Consider the following 11,381-nt stretch of genomic DNA (forward strand, 5'->3'; position numbering starts at 1 on the left):
TCATTCATTGACTCAAATTAATAAAATTATATTGATCGACAATATAATTTGAAGTTACTAAAATTAAAAATAATAAATCTGGAACAAATTTATAATATCAAGGTTAATAGCATTAAATGAGAAAATATTTACAATTATAACAAAATCCATGAATACACACAAAAATGAAATGTTGAAATTACCTGTCTCTTGAATTGTAACGTTAAAGACATCAAAATTATTGATTAAATATATATACTAAATCGAAATTATCCTATTAATATGAATCAAATAAAAATCGCACAAATACAGAAAATTAAAATAATGTCATATCAAACCACTTAAAAAACGTGGAATTAAGACGACAAATATATATATATATATATATATATATATATATATATATATATATAAATTATTTACTTAAATAAGTAATAATAAAATTTTAAAAAGTGATTTTAAAACAAATATTGACATTAAACTATTCATCTTAAATGAAGAAAGGAAAATGGTGCCTCGTCGATTATTGTGAAAAATATACTATGAAACACTCTATCCTAAGCTATCTATGATAATATTTTTTTTACAGATCAAATAATATTTTAGAAGCAAGATCGTTTATTTTCAGCCACACGTTTGAGACCAATGTCAAACTCAAAGAACTAATTTATTCATTTACAGCTATATACTTTAAACTGAATAAACAATTGAACAATTTTTTAGAAAAAATATCCGGCGATGCCTTATTTTCCTACATTAAATTAAATTTTTGAGCACCAAACCGAAATTAAATTCCAATATTACAAATTTTCAAGTTCCTCACAACATTGATCCATCTTCCCCTTAAGATTCATCCGAAACAACAACAGCATCCGCATCCCACCAAGTATTATACGCGTCAACTTCCGTTACGTTTCCTAACGGCATACTGACTTTCCTCATGTCACCAACTGTCAAACCGTCACGTCCGTTATCAGTTACGTAAACCTTCTGTACGCCGCCAGATTCCACGCGCACCGTACCCACTGTGGGCCCCCACTCAGCAACAACTGAAGGCTTCCTTCTTCGTAGGCGCGTGTCCCAAATTTCGACCGCAAGATTACCACGCCCGCCTTCACCCGCAGAAACAACTACAGCTGGGGAAGCCACGGAACTTGACGGCGCGTGTTGTTTGCTAACGACGTCGTTTTTTGAGGAAAAAACTCCGTCCTCGTAATCATCGAAATCTAATCCTAAACCAAATCCTATACTGTCCCAAAGCTTAACAACGTTTTCATTTTTGGCGAGTTCGAAAAGCGAAAAAATATCACCGATGCTGCGTTGTCGTTTATGTCTGTCGTTTAGACTCTGAAACTCGTCGTTTATGCGATAACTGCTTCCGCTGACTCTAAAAAACTCGTGGAAACTTGAAGAGGAGGATATAGATGGCTCCTCTTCAAAATCCGATGACGAAGAGTAGCTAATGACATCGTCGTCGTTTGCAGAATCCTCATCGTCGGATGTGGTGTAATCGTCGTCGTCGTCGAAGGCGATTGAAGGGAGAGAAGAAGCTTTTTTGCGGAGGTGGATGATGAAAACTGTGACTTTGTTAATGATGCTGCTAAATGTTGCGACTAAAGCGAGAATGACAGCACCCCACTTGCAGAAATTGAAAGCTATGGAAACGGATTGGATTCCGTTGAACGAGGTGGTTGTGATTTGGGAAGAGAAAGATGGGTTTTGCAATGAATTGAAACCCAATTGAAAATCGCTAAGTCTGTCTATCAATGGAACATGCATGTTTGTTGGGGATTTTGGGAGAGAAGAAAGAAAAGGATTGGAATTTGAGAAGATGAGATTGGAAAAGAGAAAGAGAGAAAAATTGGAGAAGGGAGTGATTGTGATTTATTGGGAAAGAAGAAAGATATTAAATGTTAAAATAATGTAAGAAAGAGAAATAAAGGGTAAAAGGTAGGATAATTGAATAATGAATGTTGGTCAGTTCCACGTAAGGAAAACGGTGAGGAGGCTTTTTGGAAAGGACAACCAATAAAAGATTGGAATGGGTGAGTCATGAGATGTTAACAAACGTAACAGGTGGGTCATGGTCGGAGGAACGGGCCATTTCAAGAATTGAAAAATATGTGGTCATTAAGGACGGGTCACTCATTAGTTTGCTTTCAAGTGGGGTCTCGACGGACGGCTAAAGGTCATTGCTTTACATGTGACTTAAAATAACTTGTTAAAGAAAATTTATATTAAAATAAATAAATTTCAAACTTTTAAAAATTAAATATATAAATTCTCATATATTTTTTATGATATATTTCTATATTAAAATTACTAATAAGTGTGATAAAAAATTTGTGATTAAAAATTAAAAAAAATTAAACTTTTAAAAAGTTTAAAATCATATTTTTTTTTAAATATTTTATTTATGTAATTTTTAACATGTATTTTTAGAGTATATTTTAATGAGATCCTTTTTTATATTCATTCATTTAAATTTTAGAGTATATTTTAATGAAATCTTTTTTTATATTCATTCTAAAAAAAATGAATAGGCGAATAAACTCACAACATTAAAACTAATAGTACAAAATGGAGAAATGGTTACAATTTGATAAAATTCAAATACTCAAAATATTTGTGCATAGGAATGTGTAATATTAAAAACACCAAAGTAATTTATTTGAATTTGTAATAAATCAAAGGTTAATTTGTCAATTTGAATCTAAACGAACACCTTAATAAAACAGAAAAATCAAATACACAATATTTTAGCAAGACGACAAACAAACCAAAGAGAGAAAACTAGAGTTAATTTGGAAGAGACGGCTATTGAGTTATGTAAGACCCTTAATTTTAAATCCTAAGTTATACAATTTTAGGGTATTTTGTGTTGAATTTCTTAGGCTTTTAGCTCAATTTTTGGTATTTTGTGAGTTAAATGTCAAAAATATATTTGTAGAAATCCGATTAAAATTAATTATCGAAGAATAATTTATTTATATTACGAAGAATTTAATATCAGACAGTTTTGTTAAAAATATCTCGGGTTACTGAAAATTTTATCTGTCAATTGAGTTGCGACGAGAGTAGATATTTTAATCAAAATAGTTTGAGATGTGAGTGAAGTGATGTGTTTGATTTAATTATAATATATAAGTTAGTATATATATATATATATCCAAGGAAATGAAGGAAACATAAACATTTCCCTCCTTGCCTCACGATCACTTCCTTCTTCTTTTTTCTTTCTTTCTTTTACTTCAAGAAAAGTAACCAAAGTGTTGGTGAGTGAGAAAGAAAAACGTTTTCCCCTTCAGCCTTGCCTTCGTCTCTTTCTTCTTCCTTCTGTTTGCGAAAAAGTGTTGGTAAGAAAACCAAAACCGTCAAACACAAACCTTCATTTTCCTTCTAGATCTAAGCTTTAATTCGAGAAGTGACAAAAGGGAAAGTTGCTCATCTCCACGCTACGGTGCTAGTGAGCCAACTTTGGAAGCAACGACGCGAGCGATGTTTTTACTGTAATTAATCATGGAGCCGTAATCGCTTGTTAAAGCTACAACGGAGGTAAGGGCTCCTTCCAAATTTCTAGTTTGCATATAGGACTATATAAGTGTATTTGTGGAAGATGAATTTTAATGTGATTTATGAGTGTTTGTGGAAATTGAATTTGGTGGTTTATGTTTGAAAATGTGGAGTTTTGAATTTGGTGATTTATGGTTGAAATTTGTGGAGATTAAATTTAGTGATTAATGTTTGAAAATTTTGGAGGTTGAATATGGGTGATTTATGTTGAATTTGGGGACAATTTAATTTAATTTGATTTTGTGTTCATAATTGATATTATGAATGTTTGATGTGTTTTTGAGGTGTGGTTTGTGGTGATTTATGGTTGGTGTGACTTATGTGTTCATAATTAATATTATGAATTTTTGAGATGTGTTTCATGTGTGGATTTGTGAAAAATGAATTTAAGGTGAGTTAAGTGTGGTTGACGAAATTGTTTTGATGTGTTTGAGGGGGTGGTTTGAGGAAATTAATTTGGTGTAAAATTATGTTTGAAATTGTGGAAATTAATGGGTGAATTATGGTTGAAATATGTGGAGTTGTAATATGGGTGATTTGCGGACTAAATTTGGTGGAATTGAAAAAATTGAAATTGATGGGGGAATTGTTGAATTAAATTTGAAATGGTTAATGAGCGAATTTGTGCTTATTAAGTTTTGATGTGATTATGTGTTCAAAACTGCTATATGTACGTTTAAGGTGCGTTGAGGTGCGATTAAGTGGTGACCGCGATAGCCCACGATGTTTAAGTGGTGATTGCGATGGACCACGATGTTAAGTGGTGACCGCGATGGCCCACGGGATGGTTCCATAAGTTGATTGGTTCATCTTATCCTTATGATGATTTAACTATGGTGTTTGTCCGTGAGAGACTACACCCTAGTATATCGTGTTTGTCCGTGAGAGACTACACCCTAGTATATCGTGTTTGTCCGTGAGAGACTACACCCTAGTAAATCGTGTTTGTCCGTGAGAGACTACACTGTGTTAAGACAAACTCTATATTTTAAGTTTTGATGAAAATAAACAAAGGTTAATTAAGAATGTTAATTATGATTCTAAATGTTATGTTAATTTAACCTGTGTTTTTGAGTGGATTTAATTAAGAGCAGAATCAAGCAAATACAAGAAAAAACAACAACAAGATCATTCTGCATCATACAGAGAATGATCTTCAGCTTCAACAAATTATCCATCACATCAAGTTGGTCAAAACTTTTCTATCCCTGTGATAAAAAGTCCGCTCTGGAAATCATTCATATCTAATAAGTACATGGCAAGGAACAAGTAGGAATAATCCAGACTCAAAAAGGTTATTTGATCGCAAAGATCAAAGGACTCAAAGACAGACAAAAATCATGACGATCTGCATGCTCCAAAATTCAAATGTCGAGAAAGTTTGATCAAACTGGGCATATGACAAGACAATAACAAAGGAAATCCAGAACGTTTAAAACGGGAACTCCATAACGATTATTGAAGCTCAAGAAAATTCAAACTGATAAACCAAGAACGTTAATCATTCTCTATTTTTCTGCACAGCGACAGCAGCTCTGTTTCTCTTTGTTTTGATCTGCAATTCTTCTCCAACCTTCTCTAACTACACTCAAGACTCAAGGCAGATAATGTACCATCCAAGATCAATGAAGAAACGTCAAGAAAAGGACAGAAATGCTTTAAAAGCTAAACCATTAAAAGTCAAAAAAGCTATTTCAAAGAAGGATTATTTTTATTCTAAAAATAATGTTTCAGTCAAAAAAGCAAAGTCTCTCCAACAGTTCTTGTACCTTCATTCAAGTACATCTACATCCTATAAATAGAAGGCCATTATTCCAGTTCTCAGCAAGAAATTCAAGTGCTAAGTAATCAACAATATACAATCACACTTAAGCTTGAAATTCTGCAAAAACAGAGGCAACATCACTTTCTGCAATTCGCGAAACAGCCACTGTTGCACATTCACATATCAGCTGCGAAATTATCATTAGATACTCTGTAAAGAATCTATTCTCAAAAAAGAGTTGAGCAATATTAGATTCTGTCAAATTCAATCATTTGTAAAAACTCAAACTATAAGAGTTTCTTTATAGTTTGTTTAAGATTGCTTCCTATCAAGGTTAGATAGGTGTTGTAATTGCTTTCTGGGTGGAAAGTAATTAAAGTTGAATTAGATCAAGGTTGATCTATTCTAGGTGTTGTAAGATTAAGAAGGCTCTTCGTTTTAAACACTTAGTGGAAAATCTCACAGTGTGAGGACTGGACGTAACCCACGTTGGGTGAACCAGGATAAATCTTTGTGTGATATTCTCTTTCCTATCTCTTTCCTTATTATACTGCATTGATCAATTAAGATAAAATAGAAACTGATTTTCTGCTAATCCAAGAACGTTCTCTGTTTTATAACATAAACCAAGAACGTTCTCCGTTTTCTGTTTTTATATCCAAGATCATTCTTGAGTCATTTTCTTAAGATTTAACATGAATTTTTAAAAGGCACATTTACAATTCAAACCCCCATTTCTTGTAAATCGACATTGTTACTTCAATTGGCATCAGAGCTCGGTCTCTAAAAAGTTCAAAAACACCTAACAAGTGTTAGAGAAAAGATCTAGAAGAATGTCGAAAGCAAAATACATTGTTGAAGGAGGATCCTCAAACCGACCTCCATTCTTTGATGGATCAGACTATTATTTTTGGAAAAACAAAATGCAGTTGTTCTTAAAATCTCAAGACACAGGAATGTGGCGCATCATTACAGATGGAGATTGCACACCAAGGGTTGATCAAGATGACTCGAATTCTGCCTTAAAAAAGGAAGCAGATTGGACAGCAGAAGATAAAGCTAAGGTACTTCTAAACTCTAAAGCTCAATTATTCTTATCATGTGCTTTAAGCAGGGAAGAAAGTGAAAGGGTAGATGAATGCACAACTGCAAAAGAAGTCTGGGATACATTGCAAACTCACCATGAAGGAACAAGCCATGTCAAAGAAACAAGGATAGACATTGGTATAAGGAAATTCGAATTGTTCGAAATGCAAGAAGGAGAAACCATTGATGAAATGTACTCAAGATTCACCACAATAGTAAATGAAATGCGTTCTCTTGGCAAAGCCTATACTGTGCAAGAAAGAGTAAGAAAAATCATGAGGTGTCTCCCAATCATTTGGAGACCAATGGTGACAGCTATAAGCCAAGCCAAGAACCTTGAGTCACTGCCTCTGGAAGAACTAATTGGAACTCTAAGAGCTCATGAGATAGTATTGCAAGAAGACAAACCAGTCAAGAAAGGAAAGGCAATAGCACTGAAAGTCTCTCAAGAAAAAATCACAGTTCCAGTTGAAGAGGAATCAGAAGAGAATGAACAAGGAGATGCTGATGAAATCGCGCTTCTCACTAGAAGAATTCAAAGAATGATGAGAAGAAGAGATCAAATCAAAAAGGGATTTCAAAACAGAAATCCTAAAACAGAGATTGACAAGAGTCAAGTCACATGCTTTGGATGCAACAAATTGGGACATTACAAGGCAGAATGTCCATCAAACAAAAATCCACCAAAACGATTTCCCTTCAAAAAGAAATCAATGATGGCAACATGGGATGATTCAGAGGAATCAGAAACAGAAGAAGAGGAAGAAGAAGCCAACATATGCTTGATGGCAAAAACAGAGGAAGATGAGGTAATGAATTCTGAACCATGTCATTTATGTCAACAAATGGGAAATGAATTTGATAACTTGCTAAATGACTCAAATCTCCTTATTCAAAAATGTAGTTCTCTGAAAGAACAGTTTTATAAAGAGAAAGAAGAGAAGGAAAGAAATCAAACTGAAAATAATTTGTTAAAAAAGATGATTCAAGAATTGAAAGAAACAAGAGTTTTTGAAAGTGAAGAATGTCAAGAACATTCTGCGCTACAAACGGAGAACGTTCAACTCAAAAATGAAAATGAACTTCTCAAAACAGATTTACTAAACTTCATTAAAGCCACTGAAACTTTTCATAACATCATGGGATCTCAAATAGGAATTTTTGATAAAGCTGGTCTTGGTTTCAATCAAACCCAAAAAACCAAACTCTATGAAAACTTCTTTGTGCCAGAAAGAAAGGAAGAAAAATGCAAGACTAGATGCTCATATTGTAAAAAACTTTGACATCTAGAATTTGCTTGCTACTTTAGAAAAAGGGATGAAAAAATTGAAAGAAAGGAGTTTTTTAAACAGGAGAATCATTCTGTCAAAATTGTGTCTAAGAAACAGCAAAACGGAGAACGTTCTCCAGTTTGTCTCCCAAACGGAGAAAGTTCAAAATTACAAGTTGAACGTTTCAACTCTCCTAAATCATATATTGCTAAACCCATTTCAAAATCAACAAACAACACAACTGTTTCCAAAACGAGAATGATATACCACTTAAAAACTAACTCTCAAGAACCCAAAACAAAGTGGGTACCTAAGACTGAAATGATATCACCTGCAGGTTGGTTTTCAAAATACAAAGAGAAAGCCTTGGTTCTTGGACAGTGGCTGTTCAAGGCACATGACAGGAGATAGAAATTGTTTCATAACCTTCAGCAAGAAGGATGGTGGTTCGGTCACATTTGGAAATGATGATCAAGCTCAAATTAAGGGAAATGGAACAATTGGTAAGACAAACTCTGCTCAAATAAATGATGTCCAATACGTGGAAGGATTGAAACACAATTTATTAAGCATAAGTCAGTTATGCGACAATGGATGCGAAGTCACTTTCAAGCCAAAGGTATGTGAAATCAAGATGGCCAAAACTGGAAAAATTATGTCGAAAGAAAAATTTATATGTTTTATATCTTGAAGAATTACCTGATGAATCATGCTTTATATCAATCAATAAAGATAAATGGATCTGGCATAAAAGGGCTGGACATATCAGCATGAAAACGATTTCAAAAATCTCCAAACTTGATCTTGTTAGAGGCTTACCAAAACTTAATTTTGAGAAAGATAAAATCTGTGAAGCTTGTGCAAAAGGTAAGCAAGTTAAGAGCAGCTTTCATACAAAAGATTTTGTAACAACAAAAGAACTCTTGAACTACTTCACATAGATTTATTCGGGCCTGTCAAAACAACAAGTCTAGGAGGAATGAAATATGGTTTTGTTATTGTTGATGATTTCTCAAGATTTACATGGGTTCTGTTTTTAAAACAAAAAGATGATGCATTTGAATCATTCAAAACATTTTGTAAAAAGGTGCAGAATGAAAAGGACTCCAGCATCATCTCTGTAAGGAGTGATCATGGAGGAGAATTCATAAATGCCTCATTCAAAAGCTTTTTTGATGAACTTGGTATATCTCACAATCTTTCATGTGCAAGAACTCCACAACAAAATGGAGTTGTTGAAAGAAAAAATAGAACACTACAAGAAATGGCAAGAACTATTTTAGAAGAATCAAATGTTGAAAGGTATTTTTGGGCAGAAGCCATAAACACTTCTTGCTATATCCTGAACCGTGTATCTATCAGAAAAATCAACAACAAAACTCCATACGAAATCTGGAAAAACAGAAAACCAAATATTTCTTACTTTCATATTTTTGGATGTTATTGTTACATTTTAAACAACAAAGATCTTATTGGAAAATTTGATGCAAAATCCGATAAAGCGATCTTTCTTGGATACTCAACCGAATCTAAAGGTTATAGAGTGTTCAATTTAAGAACTAATGTTGTTGAAATTAGTATGCATATATTGTTTGATGAGTTTGATGATCTAGATATAAGTAAAAAGGATGAGGAAGAAGAAACTCAAAATGAAACACAGCAGAGTCTGCAGAAAATAGAGATTGATAAACAATCTCCGTTTCATTCTCCACCAAAAAGCTGGAAAACTATTGGAGATCATCCTCAAACTCAGATCATTGGAGACACAGCTGATGGAATCCGAACCAGAAGATCATTCAAGAATGATGACGACAGCATGGCAATGATATCTCAGATTGAGCCAAAGTCAATCAAATATGCTATTACTGATCAGTCTTGGGTAAATGCCATGAAGGAAGAACTACTGCAGTTTGAGAAAAATGAAGTTTGGACTCTAGTACCAGATCCGTTAGATCAAACAATTATTGGCACTAGATGGGTATTCAGAAACAAGCTTGATGAAAAAGGAAAGGTTGTTAGAAACAAAGCAAGATTAATAGCTCAAGGCTACAATCAACAAGAAGGTATAGACTATGATGAAACATTTGCTCCAGTTGCAAGGTTAGAAGCTATTCGAATACTTCTTGCATATGCATCTCATAAACTCATCAAACTGTTTCAAATGGATGTGAAAAGTGCTTTCTTAAATGGTTTTTTAAACGAACAGGTGTATGTAAAACAGCCCCCAGGTTTTGAAAACCAATCAAAACCAAATCATGTTTTCAAACTTACCAAAGCACTTTATGGCTTAAAGCAAGCACCAAGGGCTTGGTATGAACGGCTGAGTTCATTTCTAATTAAGAACAATTTTCAAAGAGGAAAAATCGATACTACCTTATTTAAGAAAACAGAGGGAAATGAATTACTCATTGTTCAAGTATATGTGGATGATATCATTTTTGGATCAACAAATGAAAAACTATGTGAAAATTTCTCAAAACTTATGCAAAGTGAATTTGAAATGAGCATGATGGGTGAATTAAGATATTTTCTTGGTTTACAAATCAAACAATACTAAAAAGGCATTTTTATTTGTCAAGAAAAATATATCAAAAATCTGTTGATCAAATATAAAATGAATGAGTCAAAAATTATGACAACTCCCATGCATCCATCCACTTCCTTAGAAAAAGATGAAAATGGCAAATCTGTTTCTGAAAAAGAATATCGAGGAATGATCGGTTCTCTGTTATATCTAACTGCTAGCAGACCAGATATTGTGTTTGCAGTAGGATTATGTGCTCGATTTCAATCAGCGCCCAAAGAATCCCACTTAACTGCAGTTAAACGCATATTTAGATATCTCGTTGGAACAACTAATCTTGGTCTTTGGTATAGAAAAGGTTGCCATTTTGATATTATAGCATACTGTGATGCTGATTATGCTGGAGACAAAGTTGAAAGAAAAAGCACAAGTGGAGCATGTCAGTTCTTAGGCGAAGCTTTAATCAGTTGGTCGTGCAGAAAACAGAACACCATAGCACTATCCACAACTGAGGCCGAATATGTGTCAGCTGCAAACTGCTGTTCACAAGTTTTGTGGATTAAAAACCAACTTCAAGATTACTCTGTAAGCTATTCCAGTATTCCAATTTATTGTGATAATACAAGTGCTATAAATTTGTCCAAAAATCCAATTCAGCATTCTAGATCAAAACATATTGAAATAAAACATCATTTTATTCGTGATCATGTCTATAAGAAAGACATTGAATTAATCTTTGTTGATACACCCTAGTAAATCGTGTTTGTCCGTGAGAGTCTGCACTGGTGTTTTTCCGTGAGAGACTACACCCTAGTAAATCGTGTTTGACCGTGAGAGACTGCACCCTTGTAAATCGTGTTGGTATGTGAGAGACTGCACTCTTGTAAATTGTGATGGTCTATGAGAGACTGCACTCTTGTGAATCGTGTTGGTCTGTGAGAGACTGCACTCTTGTAAATTGTGCTGGTCTGTGAGAGATTGCACTCTTGTAAATCGTGTTGGTCTGTGAGAGACTGCACTCTTGTAAATCATGTTGGTCATTGAGAAAATGCACTCTTATAAATCATGATGGTCTGTGAGAGACTGCACTCGAGTTGTCCGTGAGAGACTGCACTCGTGTTTGTTCGTGAGGAACCGCACGTTTAGGATTTACTCCCCTCGCAGAAGGTTTTTGTTTGGAATT

The 11,381-nt window shown here is 34.0% G+C and overlaps 1 protein-coding gene across 1 annotated transcript; it reads right to left on the bottom strand.

Annotated features, from left to right (window-relative positions):
- Positions 1–627: 627 nt before the first annotated feature.
- Positions 628–1,892, bottom strand: LOC101499564 (uncharacterized). The gene has a single exon (XM_004514774.4). It carries the CDS (start codon positions 1,756–1,758, stop codon positions 823–825), a length of 936 nt encoding a protein of 311 aa, XP_004514831.1. The 5' UTR covers positions 1,759–1,892; the 3' UTR covers positions 628–822.
- Positions 1,893–11,381: the final 9,489 nt, after the last annotated feature.

Source organism: Cicer arietinum, chromosome 2 (assembly GCF_000331145.2).
Source record: "Cicer arietinum cultivar CDC Frontier isolate Library 1 chromosome 2, Cicar.CDCFrontier_v2.0, whole genome shotgun sequence".
NCBI classification, from domain to species: domain Eukaryota; kingdom Viridiplantae; phylum Streptophyta; class Magnoliopsida; order Fabales; family Fabaceae; genus Cicer; species Cicer arietinum.

Bases quoted from the DNA above. Each gene is read 5' to 3' on its own strand.
- LOC101499564 (XM_004514774.4), bottom strand. From the start codon at position 1,758: ATGCATGTTCCATTGATAGACAGACTTAGCGATTTTCAATTGGGTTTC.